Below are 21602 nucleotides of genomic sequence, written 5' to 3'. Positions count from 1 at the left end.
ACGGATATGCTATGGTCGTCACTAGCGTCTATACCAGAGGAAGAGGCGAAGAGAGGGGAAACTGGACCCAAAATCTGTCTTCTCCAGCAGGTGACGTTTTTTCCCCTTCACTAATCAAGCGAGGAGTTTTTGTATGGAGGTCCATGAGAGAGTATTGAATTTGGTGAACAAAACATTGAATTGCTTATTTGCTACGTGTGGCTTATTTGGTCGAATATAAGTTTCGTTAAGCTCAGGTTGTTATGAGTGTTCTGATATACGTAGAACATGTGACTTCCGGGCAACTTTGAGAAGAAAAAACAACTTTTTTCGGAGTTGTGCCTGTTGTTCACCCGATATCTGCCCTTTCATTGGCTAGAATGGTCCCACCTGATCGTGACTCCTCCCGACTGACTTCCATTTTTGAAGAAAATTATTTCCAATGTTTGAGCGGCAACTTGAGTATCTGGTCAATATAAAGGAGAATACATGTCTATAACCACAAAGTAATAAACCCTGCGCATTTCTTCAATTTATCTTCTTAAAATTTGATTTTAAATCAACATTAACCACACTGCAAAACTTATGCCTAACCTTAAATGAAGACAAAAAAAAAAAAAAATGTTGCAAATTTGACATTGTGGCTGTGGAATCTGACTTTGTGGATATAGAAGTTAGTGGAAACCAATACTCTATTAACGTACATACGTCATGGGCCAAATCCGAATGGATGTGCGTGTGCAACGGGCGGTGGAATGGAATATTGGAACCAATTTGGTGGTTGAAGATTAGCGAACCCCTACTACAAATCACTCAATTTATATAGGCTGTGCAAGATATCCAAATGCAAGATATCCAAATGTAACCGAAATATTGACCAGACACACGCGGTAAACTGCTTGAAGCTTCGCCAAACGTGGGGGATATTGATGGCCAAATAGAAAGAAAAAAACAAGCCCATTTTTTTTATTAAGCCTTTGCACCGAGAGGGGGAGCACCTTGATGTTCTAGTACACTTCACCAACTCCCCCCAGTGCTACTGTGCTGTGCTTCAGCCGTTGTTAGGAATGCGTTACTAAATGATGTAGGTCTTGCCGTGGTCTCGGGCTGTATTGATGGCTCAACCGTGATCTATCCTTTGATGGGATTCCGCGCCAAATTACGCACGAAACACAACGGTCTTCGGAATTGGAATGGAAATGCCCTCCCAACGCTGCATTCGGAGCCGACGATATGAACCATGCCTAGTTAATTTTACAAGGATTTCTCCTTTAGCCAGTGTGTAGACCGTGAACGAGTTTGAAATGTATACATTTTATTCGGATTTGGAATAAAACGAAAAGCAATTCATCCGTGAAGAGCGAGGTGTTGCTGTCGATTTTTATTTTATTTTGATCTATTCAGCAAATATCAAAGGATTTTTAGATGGAACTGGAGAATATTGTGGCCAATACGGTACTGCTAAAAGCAAGAGAAGGTAGGTCTTCAAACAGCCTAATACAATTACTGGACAATTTTTACGCATAAAAGTGGTTTCGAATTCCATGTGGCGAATGCTACAGTGATGTAATCTACTTTGGCTGAGAACATGATATTTATACAGATCCTATGCTCTTCAATCGAGCCTATAACATACATCATCACCATCATCATCAATATCAAACAACATGTTTTATTGGTTAATTCTAGGCGTTTAAACCGTATATTATTTCTCCTTATCTCCATTGATTTCCATAGCCTATGTTCAGGCCTAATATCAGTTTGACAGCTCTTACGTTACGGTGTGGGCAAAGGTCTCCAAATGTAACAAAACATCCAAATCAAATTGTTTGACTGCGTGATTTATGATTAGACTATTGAGCAGCGATGAAACTGTAACAATTCAGCATTGCTCGAACTGGGGTCAAACTCTGATCTGATGATCATTTGCTTCAGTTGGCAATTTTATGATGAAGAAATGACGTGATCTGAAACTAAGTGTCCATGGTGGTCTCCGTGCAGCGAAATGCAGCCAGTTCCAATTCGCGACCCCAAACAACCCTGCGATTGGACACTTAGGTTCTGTCAATTTCATATTTACCGACTGTTTGCATCTGTGTTCAGCAGGTGGACAGTTTTAGAGTCGGGCTGCTTTGTTGTTGACATTCTTTGATCAAACACATAAGCGTATACCTTCACTTTAGACTCAATCACTGATTGAACTGCTGAAATTAATGACACTGCCTTAGGTTACTAATGAGAATGTTTTGGCTCGTATCTCGTGTTAATGCTGCAAGCTTTCGTCTATCTGAATAAATATTACAGAAACTGACAAGGCTGTGTTGCTCTTACTCAGAGAAACACACCCACACACTGTTGTGCACGGTGTAATGTGGCTATGGGTTCTTTGGGCTGCATTGGGTCACAGACAGAGACTGATGTTTGCAGTCAGTGTACCACTTCTGTACAAGGGTCCTTTGTTGTTTTGAAATGCTGTTTGAAACCATCTTATTACAGTGTAAAGAAACACCAGACCACAGATGATTCCAAAGAAAATCAGAGCATCAATCATAATCTCTATAGCACAGGTCAAGTATTTGGCAACCAGTCCTCAAATGATCCAAGAAGATTAAAACCCAGTGGGGAACGGCGAGGCCTAAGGATTAAAATGAAGAATATATATACATGACAGCTTTGCACACTCTTGGCAGTCTCTCAACCAGCTTCATAAGGTAGTCACCTGGAATGCATTTCAATTAACAGGTTTGCCTTGTTAATTTGTGGAAATTCTTTCCTTCTTAATGCGTTTGAGCCAATCAGTTGTGTTGTGACAAGGTAGGGGTGGTATAGATAAGATAGCCCTATTTGGTGAAAGACCAAGTCCATATTATGGCAAGAACAGCTCAAATACGCAAAGAGAAACGATAGTCCATCATTACTTTAAGACATGAAGGTCAGTCAATGCGGAACATTTCAAGAACTTTGAAAGTTTCTTCAAGTGCAGTCACAAAAACCATCAAGCGCTATGTTGAAACTGGCTCTCATGAGGACCGCCACAGGAAAGAAAGACCCAGAGATACCTCTGCCGCAGAGAATAAATTCAGTAGAGTTACCAGAGTATGTGAACGGATAATCTCCACATGTGTGGTTCCCACCGTGAAACATGGAGGAGGTGTGATGGTGTTGGGGTCGTTTGCTGGTGGCACTGTCAGTGATTCATTTAGAATTCAAGGGATACGTAACCAGCATGGCTACCACCGCATTCTGCAGCGATACGCCATACAATCTGGTTTGCGCTTAGTGGGTACTGTATATATATTTATATTTTTTAAATGTATATTTCATCTTTACAATAATTGTCATGATCTTCTGATTTAATCGCTTCAGTTTGTGTTGGAAAGAGAAGGGTTAATAATGAAGAGAAAAAAATACATAATCAGGATTCTCTTTGGTGGTCTCTAGGTAGAAAAATCTAGCTAGCTCAGCCAGCCATTGGCTAGGCTTTCAGAAGCTGGACAGAAGGCAACTGTATTGGAGCAGAATTTGGAGTGACTGTGGAATGACCCAATCACATTTTGACTTACAATGGGGGGTACAAAATAAAATGTAAAAAAAGGTGATGTGTCTAGACCAGAGCTCTCAACCCTGTTCCTGGAGAGCTACATTCAGTTTATCAACTAGCAAATTATTAGAATAAAATGCGTGAGATTAGAGTTGGAGTGAAAACCTACAGGACGGTAGCTCTCCAGGAACAGGGTTGGAGAGACACGTAACGACAGAGCACAAGAGAAAATAATCAGTGGCGTAAGCAGTAGTTTCCCCACGCTAATTCTAGTAACGTTAGCTAGCTTGTGTTGTAGTAGTGTGATAAGGAAAATGCTAGCTTGTGTTGTAGTAGTGTGATAATGAAAATGCTAGCTTGTGTTGTAGTAGTGTGATAATGAAAATGCTAGCTTGTGTTGTAATACTGTGACAATGGCGAAGGCTGCAGCAGCAGCTGTTATCAACTTCAAGGTGGATGTTGTTGCTAATTTGTTAGCTACACCCTTTTCAAGATTAACTTTCAACCTTTGTTTACAAATCATCATCTGGTGAGTGGAACTGTTTTTTTTTTTATGCAGCTCACTTGCTGTTAGGTACCCCTTTGAAAATAATCACTGTGAAACATTGTTGCATTTAAACTTTAGATCACTGGTTAGTGTGACGGAAATATATTTGCAATGGGAAGTAAAAGCTGGTTTGTTCATTTCATTTTTGAAATGAAATGGTTGTGCTTTTGTATTGTTATGATTTCATGGGGCCTACTGGAGTGAATGGGCTGCTTATTCTTTATAATTATTTCATGCTCTGTGTGACTGCTGTTACCTGTCTATCAGCCGTGTCTATGTGTTTTACCAAAACTGTCTCTCCTTCAGCGCCATGGAGTGCACAGGTATTACGTTCACTGTCCTTTCAGCAACATAAACCTGTCACCTTCGATGTGACACTGTTGTTGTCACCAGTAGCGATTTGAGCATGTAAATCTTGGTGGAGCAAAAAAACAAACAAGTGAAATGCATGCCAGCAAAGCCACAACACTAAACAGTACATTAATTGCACTATAATGGTGACAAACGGTGCCCACAAACTGTTAAGGCCTTCATAAAGCTGTACCAACAGCAGTCCCAACATCTTACCACTGCTACACCTGGTTATCAGTGGAGCCTTGTCTGGCACCGACACAGTTCATTCAGCCTCATTTACTGCTTAAAAAAAAAACATTCCTGATATGGCTGACTTGATTAAACAAATGTGGTTTCTAATGACAGTTGAGATGTACAAACTATGGCATAAGAGGACGACAAGCGGATAAGTGGCAATCAATAATTTTGATTAAGACATTTATGAGCGAGCTAGGATGGACGTTAGTCAGTATAACTATTTGTTTAGCATTTTTTAAATGTACAGTGACAGAATTCAGAACATGGGCTGTTCTTACAGTGTTCTTCCTTGTACACCAAGTCAGAACCGTAGGATACATAAAGGGGGCATATAAGCAGACAATGAAAGCTCTTACAATATTCAATGATTACAATTCTCTAAAACAGGTTATAGGCTACAGTAGAACAATATGTGAAATTAAGAGGGGTAAATATACTAAATTATTAGGGTGAGACACATGGGCTACTAACATCTTACTACACAACATACACCCAGTGTTACTTTCTTAGCTACAGTATACATATCTCCCTGGCATTATTACATAATTTATGCAGACATCATGTATGCAGCAGCATACAATAACGTAACATTTTTGGACTCCGCGCGGCGGTCCTTTTGTGGGCAAATTTTGTCATCAAAGTCTGGCATTCTCTGGATTTATGGTGCTTTCAAAACAACTGGATTTACAATTCTGAGTTGGATGACCGTTCAAAATGTATTTTCCCAGTCAGAGCTCATTAATTCCCAACTTCCCAGTTAACTTGACTTGACTTCAGTGAGTTCAAGACTTCACAGTTCTGAGTTAACAGTTGTTTTGAGCGTGGAACAAATCATGCTTCATTGACATCATGGCCAATGTTGAATGTTTATCATTTCAAATTTGGAAAAGAGCCTCTTAATCCCAGATTTGGGACCACACAGCCACTGTCACTGATTCCTTCCAAACCACTCGTTGAATTTGCGATTTCCAACTTGTGGTGTAATATTTGTCCAATGGCCGATGAGCACTGATACATTTTATCTATAATTTCTCTTCATTATTTATCTTAATTTGACCATGATTAAAAAGGATTTGCCAGTGGATTGTCAACTTGATTCATGATGATGACTGCTAACTAAGATTGTGAAAGTATGATTGACATGATCAGTCCAATCAAAGCTACTGTACATATAACGTGATTTGACGTCATTTTATCTGTGGCCAATGACCTTGAGTTTTCTTGGATGGGCACTTCTAATGTAACTTCCGAATGGCTAGAATTTTCAAGGTCTGCTCTTACACTTGGCAGTGACGTAAAGTCCCCATGAGTGACAAAACACTGAGCCAATCACGGTGCAACGCTCCGTATTTTCTGCCTGCTTGCCCCACCACCACAGAAAGCACTGAGCTAGGCTGAAACACATACATTTTGGAGCTGCCTTACTCAAGAAAACAAAAAAGAGACCATGTTTGTATGCTGCTCTATTAACTCAATGATATATATTATTTTTTACATCGTTTGCAAATTGATATGTGCCACAATAACATGCAAAACAGGCAAGCCCCCCCCATTTTTTAAATTAATTTTATTTTTGCTAAAAATGTGGGGCTCAAAGCAGGTGGGGCTCTGCCCTGAATGACGGGTTGTCACTATTGGTGGTGATGGTGTTAGGCTACCATAGGTTGTGTAAACAGTGTGTTTTTTGTTTTGCTGGTCGCATTATTTTATGCTGTGTGTCACGAGTTGTCTCCATGCCGGTTCTATCTCTGTGTGTGTGGCAGCCTGAAGCACGTCCAGGCCTGTTTGATTCATAATGTCATCAAAAAGCATTGCTCCTCCTTCACGAGAACTAAAATGGCCCGACTACAGAATATATAATATCGGACGCATCAAGTGATGCTAGGTTTTCTGTTCTTGATTTAAAAAAATTGGGATGCAAAGCATTGGAAGATTTTTGGTCCCTCTGAATGCCTAGGTCCTATAGTCACGGTTCGCCGCTGTTCAAACCCATGGCATTCTTGTCGTCCCAGCTGCTCTATACCCGAGCCAGCATAAGGGTTTGCAACTTGGCACAGTGTAAACCATGGTCTGATACATCGCCGGCAGACGTGATCAACATAGATTTGCCCTGTGAAGAGCTGTGGTATAAGATATTGGTGAAGATGGCGCCATAACAACTGATCAACTGTTGAGCTTTCTTTCACGATTCTTTGCTGATTTCAGTGTTTTGTATATTGGATCCATTGAGTGCTTAGTTGTTTAGATTTGGCCTGGTAATGTTAGAATTACTAGGGGCGTTATCTGACAGAGCACATAGTGTCAAGGGTTGTGTGAATGCCTGTTGGAGTTTGCGGTGTACAGGGACGCTCCTATCTGTGTGTCTACGCACGCTGGTTGAGAGGTCACAGACCAAGGACATGGCGAGAATGGGGAAGGGAGAACCATGTTTATTCCTGTTTGTTTATGCAAGTATGTCTCAGCCAGAGCTGAGCGGAGAGACACGCATTCCCTGTCCAAATTCTCCCAGAGTAACAGAGACAACAGGAAGGCCCAGTTTACACTGCGCTTCCAGTGTTTACGCCAGTGTCCTCACACTTCCGAAATCACTGAAATAAAGTGAACCCTAGCCAAGCAGAGAAATAAAAAGCCATCAATATCCCCTTCCTTCTGCAAAGCTGACCAGAGAGAAGGAGAGGCCCTCTTCCAGTACTTGGTAAATGCATCTCTCTGTTCTGCCTTCTTCCTTTTGAAGTAAGTAATCATCACTAATCTGACATGACTGGTTTGGTCTAAGCGTAAACTTGAGCCAATTCAGTTATGTTAGGTAAGTGATCACTCCAAAGAAGGATTTGTAAAAGGGGCCAGAGGATGGATTTGAACATATTCGGGCCTGCTGAAGAGGACAATTGATGATGTCACAGTTGAGATTCCAGTAAGTCTATCACACCTCCTCTCTCTCAAACACTAAGCAATAACGGAGTAGCGAGTAAGACCTGAGTATTATTCAGAATCTGGAAAAGGCTAAACACACACACACACACACAACAGTTACATTATTACACAGAGTATACCAAACATTAGAAACACCTTCCTAATATTGAGTTGCCCCTTTTGCCCTCAGAACAGACACAAATTGTCTTGGCATGGACTCTACAAGGTGTCAAAAGCATTCCACAGGGAAGCTGGCCCATGTTGACTTCAATTCTTCCCATAGTTGTGTCATGTTGGCTGGATGTCCTTTGGGTGGTGGACCATTCTTGATACACATGGGGAAACTGTTGAGAGTGGAAAACAGCAGCGTTGCTGTTCTTGACTTAAACCGGTGCACCTGGCACTTACTACCATACCTCGTTCAAAGGCACTTAAATATTTTGTCTTGCCCAGTCACCCTCTGAATGGTACACACGCACAATCCATGTCTTAATTGTCTCAAGGCTTAAAAATCCTTCTTTAAATTGACTCCTCCCCTTCATCTAAATAAAGGTTAAATTAAAAAAAAAATCTAATCTACACTGATGTGTTTTGAGTATTCAGTGTATATCATGAATGTAGCCTACAGTGTTAGCTGAAGTGAAAGGTTGCATGCAGTTTTGATGACAGATTGACTACGTTGTGGTCATCCAATCTCCATCCTTTTCTCCCTGGTGTCCAGTAATTGTGTCTTTGTGGAGGATGTTGAGGGGATGATGCAGTGAAATCCAAATGTCCATTCAGCCATTTCACCTCTGCTGAGGATCACGTAACAGCTCCTATTACCAGTTACAGACCACAGCATTTCAGAGATGCTGACATGTTGAACATAGAAATGTTAAAGGTACAATCCATAAGAAATATTAAAGGTACAATCCATAAGAAATATTAAAGGTACAATCCATAAGAAATATTAAAGGTACAATTCATAAGTTCTCTCTCTTGTTCATAAGTTCTCTCTCTTCAAATGAAAACACAATGACTGCACTTGTACTGTTCTGCTGCGTTTTTGCTTTTGCGCTCAAAGACCTTTTCCCTCAGTCCTCCAAAAAGTGTTGAGACGACAAAATGTTTTTACGTTGATCTTACGGATTGTACCTTTCTTAATAGTAGTTTGAACATTAGGAAAGCAGAAGTGTGTGAACCAAGTAGGTGTTTTACCTATCAGACTATCCTGAAAGGGTTATACACGGAGTGTACTAAACACCTTACTGATATTGAGTTGCACCCCCTTTTTGGCCTCCGAACAGCCTCAATTTATCAGGGCATGGACTCGACTAGGTGCCGAAAGCGTTCCGTAAGGATGCTTGCCCATATTTGACCTCAATGTTTCCCACAGTTGTGTCAAGTTGGCTGGATGTCCTTTGGGTGGTGATACACACAGGAAACTGTTGAGCTTGGAAAACCCATCACCGTTGCAGTTCTTGACACAAACCGATGCGCCTGGCACCTACTCTGTACTGTAAACATACACAATCCATGTTTTAACTGTCTCAGGTTAAAGAAGGATTATTAAGCCTTGTCTCCTCCCGTTCATCTACACAGATTAAAGTGGATTTAACAAGTGACATCAGTAAGGGATCATAGTTTTCACCTGGATTCACGTGGTCAGTCTATGTCATGGAAAGAGCAGGTGTCCTTAATGTTTTATACACTCAATATATAACAGCGAGAACAGCAGTGTTTCTATTAAAATACTAGGCGTCACGTTTACTTGATTTTTAGAATGCATTTCCTCAGAAATCCACTTCCTCTGTGCTGAGCTGTGGAAGGGAGGCATCTCCATTACAGAGGTGTGTGTGTGTGTGTCTCTCTCTCTCTCTCTAATGGGTATATGAATTCCTGTGTGTATGTAATTTGAGATAACAGATTAACATCCTTCAGTAGACCCTGAGTTTATTATGTGTGTGTGTGTGTGTATACGCGCTTCCCCATTCATAACTCTCACATTGGCAGCAGCCGTGGAACCGAAGCTTAAATGAACGCCAACAGCCGTTTTAAATGAAGGAGGGTAACGGGAAAAGTTTGTTGTTGATTCCAGATGCTTTGTTGGTATTGCAGACTTGTAGCAACAGAACTGAAGCCCAGGTGCCAGCCTGAGATTTTAGGTTCATGCCTAAACAACAAAACAGTCTAAGGACAGCATTGCCAATCCACGTCTCCTCTGTTTTCAGATAGATACTCCTGCCCTTGTAAGTGAGGAAGGTTAAACCAAGCTATGTTGAATGGATGACCTTTAACCTGAGGCAATTATGTCATGTTAAGCAGCTGCTCTAAATATAAAGGGTGTTCTATAAACTAGAGCGTAGGGACAAAGTGTTCTAGAATAAAGGAACAAGTGTTCTATCTAGAATGAACGGCTAAACATGTTCTTGATCATAGAGAAGTGTTCTCGAATGAAGGAAAAGGAATGTTGATTGTCTGATCAAAACAAACAAGCAGATTTTAGGGCCAAACAGACCCTAAACCAAAAGCAAACATTGTAGAACAAACAACAGTGTAGTTACACCGATTAAAAGGTAAGAATTCCACTCATTTCTACTGAGGAGAAACATGGCAAGAAAATGGTAGCCGTCTTTCTCTAAAGCCAGCAGTTACCTCTGACCTGTACTTGACCCCACACACGCCTCTATGCACAGCAATGTTATTGGAAAGGTCACCATATATTTCCAGGCACAAGATAATATAGCAGTTGGCTGGATCGGTGTGTGTTATTTTAGCGGTCTGTAGTGTAGTAATGAGACAAAGAACATATGACATTCTTCAAGATGATTTTGAAAGAAAGAACGAGACAGATGGATAAAATGAGACTACATATATTTCCAGGGAGGCTATACAGTGGGAAGGGTGAAATGGTGTGAGCCACCAAGTCTGTCCCTAAATCCAGTGTAGTCTTTCATGTCATAGCTGACTACTGTGTAACCATGTCCATACTCTCTTGTAGACTGACTTGTGGTGGGTGAGTGGTTGGGTATACTAGCAGTGACCTCGAAGGAAAGGGAATATTATGAAAGCATTACTAAAATGTTTTAACAATTTTGGAAAGGGGAAATTACAATTACAGTTTTACAGTTGGGTTTTTACTGATAACCCAAATTTCTATGATTTATTAAGTGATTAAAACCTGTCATTCTGTTACCAAATCGGTAGCACAATGACTGCAACTGAATTGGCTACAATGGGAATTCATAGTATTCACAGACCACAGTTGGGTTACCTGCTATTGTCCTCCCTTGTCCTCCAATGTCCTGCACTGGCATACTGTTATGTTCAGCTCATAACTGTTTTCTTTCTCTTTCTGTCTTGTAGTGGTCAAAGCGAGAGTGTGAAAACAGTGTGAAAACTCTCTCTCCAGCTATTGTCACTTCTCCCGGCTCTTACTGACACCTACACATGAGCCCCCCGCTCTTGCCATTTACTGTAACCAGCCCTCTCACCCATTGAGCACCTACCATCACCAGACGTCTATGGAAGTTGAAAAGTAGTTGAAATTTGGTCAGTCTGAATCTGAGCCAGTCAGTAGAGTAAAGAAAGTAGAGTTTAGTATTGGGCAGTACAATACAGTGCTGTAGAGTTTTTAGTATAATAGAGCACACTAGAGTAGAGTACAGTAATTTACTGTATTGTTCTTTACTGTACTGAACTACAGTGCCTTCGGAAAGTATTCAGACCCCTTGACTTTTTCCACATTTTGTTACGTTATAGCCTTATTCTAACATTGATTAAATAAATAGAAAAGCTTCAGCAATCTACACACAATACCCCATAATGACAGTGAAAACAGGTTTTTAGAAATTTTTGCAAATTTATACAAAATTAAAAACATACCTTATTTACATAAGTATTGAGCTCAGATACATCCTGTTTCCATTGATCATCCTTGCTGTTTCTACCACTTGTTTTGGTGTCCACCTGTGGTAAATTCAAATGATTGGACATGATTTGGAAAGGCGCACACACACCTGTCTATATAAGGTCCCACAGTTGACAGTGCATGTCAGGAAAAAAAACAAGCCATGAGGCCGAAGGAATTGTCCGTAAAGCTTCGAGATAGGCTTGTGTCAAGGTACAGATCTGGGGAAGGGTACCAAAACGTTTCTGCAGCATTGAAGGTCCCCAAGAACACAGTGGCCTCCATCATTCTTAAATGGAAGAAGTTTGGAACCACCAAGACCCTTCCTAGGGCTGGCCGCCCAGCCAAACTGAGCAATCGGGGGAGAAGGGCCTTGGTCAGGGAGGTGACCAAGAACCCGATGGTCACTCTGACAGACCTTTAGTGGTCCTCTGTGGAAATGGGAGAATCTTCCAGAAGGACAACCATCTCTGCAGCACTCCAGCAATCAGGCCTTTATGGTAGAGTTGCTAGACGGAAGCCACTCCTCAGTAAAAGGCACATGGCAGTCCGCTTGGAGTTTGTGGAAAGGCACCTAAAGGACTCAGACCATGAGAAACAAGAATCTCTGGTTTGATGAAACCAAGATTGAACTCTTTGGCCTGAATGCCAAGCATCACATCTGGAGGAAACCTGGCACAATCCCTACGGTGAAGCATGGTGGTGGCAGAATCATGCTGTGGGGATGTTTTTCAGCGGCAGGGACTGGGAGACTAGTCAGGATCGAGGGAAAGGTGAACGGAGCAAAGTGCAGAGAGATCCTTGATGATAACCTGCTCCAGAGCGCTTAGGACCTCAGACTGGGGAAAAGGTTCACCTTCCAACAGGACAATGACCCTAAGCACACAGCCAAGACAACGCAGGAGTGGCTGAACCCGATCCAACATCTCTGGAGAGACCTGAAAATAGCTGTACAGCAACGCTCCCCATCCCCAGTATGTCATGGAAAGAGCATGTTTTTAATGTTTTGTATACTCCATGTATGTGGATGAGTGTACACTACCTTTCAAAAGTTTGGGTTCACTTAGACATTTCCTTGTTTTTGAAAGAAAATCATAATGTTTTTGTCTATTTAAAATCACATCAAATTGATCAGAAATACAGTGTGGATATTGTTAATGTTGTAAATGACTATTGTAGCTGGAAACGGTAGATTTGTTTTTTATGGAATATCTACAGTGCCTTGCAAAGTATTCATCCCCTTGGCGTTTTTCCTATTTTGTTGCATTACAACCTGTAATTTAAATGGGGCTTTATTTGGATTTCATGTAATGGATATACACAAAATAGTCCTAATTGGTGAAATGAAATAAAAAATAACTTGTTTCAAAGAATTTCAAAAAATTTCAAATGGAAAAGTGGTGCGTGCACATGTATTTACCCCATTTGCTATGAAGTCCCTAAATAAGAGCTGGTGCAACCAATTACCTTCAGAAGTCACATAATTAGTTAAAAATAAAGTCCTTCTGTGTGCAATCTAAGTGTCACATGATCTGTCACATGATCTCAGTATATATGCACCTGTTCTGAAAGGTTCCAGAGTCTGCAACACCATTAAGCAAAGGGTACCACCAAGCAAGCGGCACCATGAAGACCAAGAAGCTCTCCAAACAGGTCAGGGACAAAGTTGTGGAAAAGTACAGATCAGGGTTGGGTGTTCTAAAAAAATATCTGAAACTTTGAACATCCCACGGAGAACCGTTAAATCTGTTATTAAAACATGGAAAGAATATGGCACCACAACAAACCTGCCAAGAGAGGGCCGCCCACCAAAACTCACAGACCAGGCAAGGAGGGCATTAATCAGAGAGGCAACAAAGAGACCAAAGATAACCCTGAAGGAGCTGCAAAGCTCCACAGTGGAGAATGGAGTATCTGTCCATAGGACCACTTTAAGATATACACTTCACAGAGATGGGCTTTATGGAAGAGTGGCCAGAAAAAATCCATTGCTTAAAGAAATAAATAAGCAAACACATTTGGTGTTTGCCAAAAGGCATGTGGGAGACTCCCCAAAAATATGGAAGAAGGTACTCTGGTCAGATGAGACTAAAATTGAGCTTTTTGGCCATCAAGGAAAGCGCTATGTCTGGCGCAAACCCAACACCTCTCATCACCCCGAGAACACCATCCCCGTAATGAAGCATGGTGGTGGTAGCATCAAACTGGTCAGAATTGAATGAATGATGGATGGCGCAAAATACTGGGAAATTCTTGAAGGAAACCTGTTTCAGTCTTCCAGAGATTTGAGACTGGGATGGAGGTTCAACTTCTAGCAGGACAATGACCCTAAGCATACTGCTAAAGCATCACTCGAGTGGTTTAAAGGGAAACATTTAAATGTCTTTGAATGGCCTAGTCAAATCCCAGACCTAAATCCAATTGAGAATCTGTGGTATGACTTAAAGATTGCTGTACACCAGTGGAATCCATCCAACTTGAAGGAGCTGGAGCAGTTTTGCCTTGAAGAATGGCCAAAAATCCCAGTGGCTGGATGTGCCAAGCTTATAGAGACATACCTCAAGAGACTTGCAGCTGTAATTCCTGCAAAAGGTGGCTTTAACAAAGTATTGACTTTGAGAGGGTGAATAGTTATGCATGCTCAAGTTTTCATTTTTTTTTGGTCTTATTTCTTGTTTGTTTCCCAATAAATATTTAGCATCTTCAAAGTGGTAGGCATGTTGTGTAAATCAAATGACACAATCCTCCAAATAATCTATTTTAATTCCAGGTTGTAAGGCAACAAAATAGGAAAAATTCCAAGGGGGGTGAATACTTTCGCAAGGTGTACAGAGGCCCATTATCAGCAACCATCACTCCTGTGTTCCAATGGCACGTTGTGTTAGCTAATCCAAGTTTGTCATTTTAAAAGACTAATTGATCATAAGAAAACCATTTTGCAATTATGTTAGCACAACTGAAAACTGGCTGCCTTTTAGACTAGTTGAGTATTTGGAGCATCAGCATTTGTGGGTTCGATTACAGGCTCAAAATGGCCAGAAACAAATAACTTTCTGAGGAAACTCATCAGTCTATTCTTGTTCTGAGAAATGAAGGCTATTCCATGTGAGAAATTGCCAAGAAACTGAAGATCTGGTACAACGCTGTGTACTACTCCCTTCACAGAACAGAGCAAACTGGCTCTAACCCGAATAGAAAGAGAAGTGGGAGGCCCCAGTGCACAACTGAGCAAGAGGACAAGTACATTAGATTGTCTAGTTTGGGCTTTTGGCTGGTGTGTGTGGGGTCCTTGATGATGCTGTGTGACTTCCTCAGGCACCATTTCAAGTAGATGTACTGGATGGGTGGCAGCACGGTCCCAGTCATGTACTGGGCCATCTTCACCATCCGCTGTGGTTGTGGACAGAGCAATCAGGATGCTCGGTCAGGATGCTCTTGATGGTGCAGCGGTAGTATTTGGAGAGGACCCGTGGTGGCATGCTGATTTTCTTCAGCTGCCTTAGGAAGTAGGGTCACTGTTGCACCCTCTTGACAAGCGTGTTGGTCCATGTCAAGTCCTCAGTGATGTGGACGCCAAAGAACTTAACTGCTGATTCGCTCTACTACTTGATGTGGATCGGGACATGATCTTTCCTCTGCTTCCTGAAGTCAACAATCAACTCCTTTGTTCAGCTGACGTTGAGGGAGAGGTTGTTGACCTGGCACCACAATGCCAGTTCACTTACCTCCTCCCTATAGGCTGACTTGTTGTTGGTTATCAGGCATACAACCGTGGTGTTGTCAGCAAACTTGATGGAGTTGGTGTCGTGCAAAGCCATGCAGTCATGGGTGAACAGGGAGTATAGCAGAGTGCTGAGGACACACCCCAGGGGGGCCTCTGTGTTAAGAGTCAGTGTGGAGGAGGTGTTGTTGCCAATCCTCACAGCCAGTGGTCTGCCTGTCAGGATGTCCGGGATCCAGTTGCAGAGGGTGGTGTCTAGACCCATGGCTCTGAGCTTGGTGGCGAGCTTGAAGGGAACAATAGTGTTGAATGTGGAATTGTAGTCAATGAACAGCGTTCTCACATCGGTGTTCCTCTTGTCCAGATGTGTTAGGGCTGTGTGAATAGCAATGGAAATGGCAACTTCTGTGGATCTGTTGGAGCGGTAGGCAAATTGGAGTGGGTCCAGTGTGCCTGTGATATACAGCTCATATCGAGACTCAAACTCAGGAACACCAAACCACCTCTGTTGCAATCTCATTAAATGGAGTGGAAAGATCATTCTGCTTCTGTTTGTCACAGAAAGTGTTGTTGTGGTACAGTAGGCCTGATTTCGAACCCAGTCAGTGATATTGGTTCTGTGATCTCTGAGTATGAGGTCAAAGGGGGGTGAAATGTAACTGAGGTGGTTCGATGAACCATGCTCTTTTGATGAGTAACCTTGCTGGAGACAAAGATCTGTGTTAGTTTCCTAAACTAATCCCTATGGGCTTTACATAAGTGGGCTAACACAGTCTTGTCACATGCAGGAGACCTGGTTTGAACCCAGTCAGTCACAAGAGCAAGATTTAAATAGGGAGTGGAAAGGTTTTCCTTAGAAGGGCAATGAAAGGGCTATTCAAATGTATTCTTTTTTGTGACACTCTCTTCTAACGTGGCATGTGATCGTCACAGAGGGGAACAGAAGGCAAATCCATGTTCCAGAGAGTCTTGGCTTTCAGGAAAGGGGTCATAATAGCTTATAGCCAAAATGGTTCAAATGCTGCTAGAGCCAAATTAATTGGAAGACAAATTCACATGCCACATTGGCTTCAGAAACCGCCAGAAGTTTCTGTTTACCAGAGTGATCGTTTCATTCTATCTGTTTATCTCTAACTTTACTGGCTGGCAAAGTACCAGGATGTTGTCTCTGGTTTTGAATCTGAATTTAGAGAACTGAATCTAAATGCACCTGAGACGTTGACTATATGAAACTTTGGTACACAAACTATAATTTCAAGTTTATCAAGTTTACAGACTATGAATGCAATATCTACCATATTGAAGCTGAATAAATACATATTGCATTTGAATATTCAATTACATTTTAAAACAATGCAATATTCACTCAATTCAATTTCAAATCATGAAATGAGTTGTATTTTTTAATTCAATTATTACATTTGTGCATTACAAGTTCAAAAATATTAAATTCAAATTCAGTATCCTAATTCAAATGTAAAATTTTGAAATTCAAATGCAATTTCTGTAAAGCACGGAAATCGCCCCATACGAGCTAGCTGTAAAATCGCCTAAACAAACTGCACTATCTAACAAATTTAACTTGCAGTTCTCTGCTCAGAGCGAGTGCAGAGTATGTTGCTATGGCCCTTTCCCACAGAAACACAGGACGCATTGCAAGAAGATAGGCCTACTTGAAGGAGAAACTGAATTGAATAATTTGGTACACTGTTTAGATTGAGCACATCTAAGCGAAATATATACATTCATCATGACGATATAAACGGATGGATGTGTTCTAGACACAAATATGCCCATACTTTCTATTGGCTGATTTGGAGATCTGGAGTGCAGGTATATGTTAGAAAAGTGTTAGGGGATAACACACTCACATTTAAATCTCCAGTGACGAGAACCATGTAGCTATGACGCGTTCCTACACAATTTCCTGATTTCACAGACGGACCACTTAGAAGTGAAATCATGGACATTTTAGATTTTACCCACTGATAAGCTTTCAGTAAATGTTTCTGGGGGTGGATTATCACTCTAAGTACCTTACTGGGATTGTTTTCAATTATAATGGTATCCTTTTTTAATTTATTTTTTTAGCAAAGAGCAATTTCTCAAGCAAGAGGGGGAAATGGAGAACTAGCTTTTATTGGCACAGAGGTTTGGAATTCTCTTTTTTATTGGTCTATTAACTAATGTACCGCCTGGTGAAAATCGAAATATATTTTAGATTCTTCAAAGTAGCCACCCTTTGCCGTGATGACAGCTTTGCACACTCTTGGCATTCTCTCGACTAGCTTCACCTGGAATGGTTTTCCAACAGTCTTGAAGGAGTTCCCACATATGCTGAGCACTTGTTGGCTGCTTTTCCTTCCCTCTGCGGTCCAACTCATCCCAATACCATCTCAATTGGGTTGAGGTCGGGTGATTGTGGAGGTCAGGTCATCTGATGCAGCACTCCATCACTCTCCTTCTTGGTCAAATAGCCCTTACAAAGCCTGGTGCTGTGTTGGGTCATTGTCCTGTTGAAAAACAAATGATAGTCCCACTAAGCGCAAACCACATGGGATGGCGTATCGCTGCAGAATGCTGTGGTAGTCATGCTGGTTAAGTGTGCCTTGAATTCTAAATAAATCACTGACAGTGTCACCAGCAAAGCGCCATCACACCACCACCTCCTCCATGCTTCGCGGTGGGAACCACATATGTGGAGATCATCCGTTCACCTACTCTGCATCTCACAAAAACACGGCGGTTGGAACTAAAAATCTAATTCGGACTCATCAGACAAAGAGACAGATTCCCACCGGTCTAATGTCCATTGTTCGTGTTTCTTGACCAAAGCAAGTATCTTCTTTTTATTGGTGTCCTTTAGTAGTGGTTTCTTTGCAGCAATTTGACAATGAAGGCCTGATTCACGCAGTCTGAGGCTGGTACTGAAATGAACGTATCCTCTGCAGCAGAGGTAACGCTAGGTCTTTTTTTCCTGTGACAGTCCTCATGAGAGCCAATTTCATCATAGCGCTTGATGGTTTTTGCGACTGCACTTGAAGAAACTTTCAAAGTTCTTGAAATTAAAGTAATGATGGACAGTCGTTTCTCTTTGTTTATTTGCTTACAGACCAACTGGCTGCTGTGTTTAGGGACATATTCAATCAATCCCTATCCCAGTCTGCTGTTCCCACATGCTTCAATAGGGACACCATTGTTCCTGTTCTCAAGAAAGCCACGGTAACTGAGCTAAACGACTATCGCCCCGTGGCACTCATTTCCGTCATCATGAAGTGCTTTGAGAGACTAGTCAAGGATCATATCACCTCCACCCTACCTGACACCCTAGACTCACTCCAATTTGCTTACCGTGCCAATAGGTCCACAGACGATGCAATCGCAATCACACTGCACCCTGCCCTAACCCATCTGGACAAGAGGAATACCTATGTAAGAATGCTGTTCATCGACTACAGCTCAGCATTTAACACAATAGTACCCTCCAAACTCGTCATTAAGCTCGAGACCCTGGGTCTCGACCCCGCCCTGTGCAACTGGGTCCTGGACTTTCTGATGGGACACCGCCAGGTGGTGAGGGTAGGAAACAACATCTCCACCCCGCTGATCCTCAACACTGGGGCCCCACAAGGGTGCGTTCTCAGCCCTCTTCTGTACTCCCTGTTCACCCATGACTGCGTGGCCATCCACGCCTCCAACTCAATCATCAAGTTTGCAGACGACACTACAGTGGTAGGCTTGATTACCAACAATGACGAGACGGCCTACAGGGAGGAGGTGAGGGCCAGAAGAGTGTGGTGTCAGGAAAATAACCTCACACTCAACGTCAAAAAACAAAGGAGAGGGCCTCCCGGGCGGCGCAGTGGTCTAAGGCTGTGCCACCAGAGATTCTGGGTTCGAGTCCAGGCTCTGTCGCAGCCGGCCGTGACCGGGAGGCTCATGGGGCGGCGCACAATTGGCCCAGCATCGTCCGAGTTTGGGAGGGTTTGGCCGGCAGGGATATACTTGTCTCATCGCGCACTAGCGACTCCTGTGGCGGGCCGGGCGCAGTGCACGCTGACCAGGTCGCCAGGTGTACGGTGTTTCCTCCGACACATTGGTGCGGCTGGCTTATGGGTTGGATGGGCATTGTGTCAAAAAGCAGTGCGGCTTGGTTGGGTTGTGTTTTGGAGGACGCATGGCTCTCGACCTTCGCCTCTCCCGAGTCCGTACGGGAGTTGCAGTGACGAGACAAGACTGTAACTACTACCAATTAGATACCACGAAATTGGGGGTAAAAAACACAAAAAAACTAAGGAGATGATCGTGGACTTCAGGAAACAGCAGAGGGATCACCCCCCTATCCACATCGACGGGACATTAGGGGAGAAACTGGAAAGTTTTAAGGTCCTCGGCATACACATCACAGACAAACTGAAATGGTCCACCCACACAGACAGCGTGGTGAAGAAGGCGCAACCTCAGGAGGCTGAAGAAATTTGTCTTGTCACCAAAAACACTCACAAACTTTTAGAGATGCACAATCGAGAGTATCCTGTCGGGCTGTATCACCGCCTGATACGGCAACTGCTCCGCCCACAACCGTATGGCTCTCCAGAGGGTAGTGAGGTCTGCACAACGCATCACCGGGGGCAAACTACCTGCCCTCCAGTACACCTACACCACCCGATGTCACAGGAAGGCCAAAAAGATCATCAATGACAACAACCACCCGAGCCACTGCCTGTTCTCCCCGCTATCATCCAGAAGGCGAGGTCAGTACAGGTGCATCAAAGCTGGGACCGAGAGACTGAAAAACAGCTTCTATCTCAAGGCCATCAGACTGTTAAACAGCCATCACTAACATTGAGTGGCTGCTGCCAACATACTGATTCAAATCTCTAGCCACTTTAATAATAAAAAATTGGATGTAATAAATGTATCACTAGTCACTTGAAACATTGCCACTTTATATAATGTTTACATACCCTACATTACTCATCTCATATGTATATACTGTACTCTACACCATCTACTGCATCTTGCCTATGCCATTTGGCCATCGCTCATCCATATATTTATATGTACATATTCTTATTCATTCCTTTACACTTGTGTGTAAAAGGTAGTTGTTGTGAAATTGTTAGATTACTTGTTAGATATTATGACAAATAACATTTTATTTGATTTCTTGCCATAAAACGGACTTGGTCTTTTACCAAATAGGGCTATCTTCTGTACACCACCCCGACCTTGTCACAACACAACTGATTGGTTCAAACGGATTAAGAAGGAAAGCAATTCCACAAATTAACTTTTAAAAAGGCACACCTGTTAATTGAAATACATTCCAGATGACTACCTCATGAAGCTGGTTGAGAGAATGCCATGAGTGTGCAAAGCTGTCATGTAGGCAAAGGGTGGCTACTTTGAAGAATCTCAAATATAAAATAGATTTTTATTTGTTTAACACTTTTTTTGGTTACTACATGATTCTATATATGTTATTTCATAGTTTTGATGTCTTTGCTATTATTCTACAATGTAGAAAATAGTAATTATATATTTTTTTAACTTGAATGAGTAGGTGTGTTTAAACTTTTGACTTGTAATGTATATAATATACAGTAACACAGTTTTTGACTGCACTGGGCCTTGCTGTGAATCCTTTACCAAACACTAATCAATTGTTTTAATGAAAGATACATTTAAACAATTACTTGTTAGTATTGAGTTAAAGCACTAACAAATACCTACAAAAACATACATAGCATTAAGACTTGGCCCTGACTGTAAAAAAAGATTGTGACTCCTACCACGTGAACTTGACCAAATGTAAATAGAGTGTCTGTCTCACGCAGGAAACACAACTGTAGGGCTGCAAGCACCAACCGTGCTCCAGCTAACTGCGGTTAGGTTGTGAACCTTGCACTATCAAGCTGCAGATTTTTTCTCACCTCAGGCCTAGTTTATGAGAAGCCTTTGTTGTAAGGTGAGAAAAAATGATGCTTGATCGTATTATAGCACAAGTCTCAGCAAACCAGAATTGCAAAAAAAACGCTTCATGCTCTTTAAAGATTGAGTCGGTGGTCGGCCATAGGCTTGTGTGTGCTTATATCGAAGTACTGTTGAAGCTTGGCAACTTTCTCGGTTTTCCTTTTTGTTACACTGGATTTGGCAGCCCTCTCATGTCTTTAGAGGGTGAGTCAACGAGGGCAAATTGAAGTGAAGTGAGCAGGTTATTGAATTGAAATCCACCTGTGTCAGACATCATTGGCCACTTTTTCAGTAGTTTTTACTAACAAGCTTAGTCTCGTCTAGTGTCCTGTCTTCCATGATCACTGATCTGGCAGGACAGTGACAGTCAGGGAAAAGCGCGATGAACGCGTATTCGCTATCCAGTGCATTTGTGAGGGAAAAGAGATGAGAGGATGCTTTT

At 42.1% G+C, this 21602-nt stretch overlaps 1 protein-coding gene across 2 annotated transcripts in view; it reads left to right on the top strand.

The window, feature by feature from the left end:
• Nucleotides 1–721: 721 nt before the first annotated feature.
• The window catches only part of LOC129853812 (G protein-coupled receptor kinase 5-like), a 76163-nt gene continuing 55282 nt past the window's right edge, over nucleotides 722–21602 (top strand). The window contains exon 1 of one of the 2 annotated variants that reach the window (XM_055920226.1): nucleotides 722–1456. In XM_055920226.1, the coding sequence (XP_055776201.1) occupies nucleotides 1405–1456 (52 nt within the window). In that variant the 5' untranslated portion in view covers nucleotides 722–1404. The remainder of the gene's footprint in view (nucleotides 1457–21602) is intronic. The other variant, XM_055920225.1, reaches the window with a different exon arrangement.

This window comes from Salvelinus fontinalis, chromosome 4, assembly GCF_029448725.1.
Source record: "Salvelinus fontinalis isolate EN_2023a chromosome 4, ASM2944872v1, whole genome shotgun sequence".
NCBI classification, from domain to species: domain Eukaryota; kingdom Metazoa; phylum Chordata; class Actinopteri; order Salmoniformes; family Salmonidae; genus Salvelinus; species Salvelinus fontinalis.
This window is presented reverse-complemented; position numbering and strand designations above follow the sequence as displayed.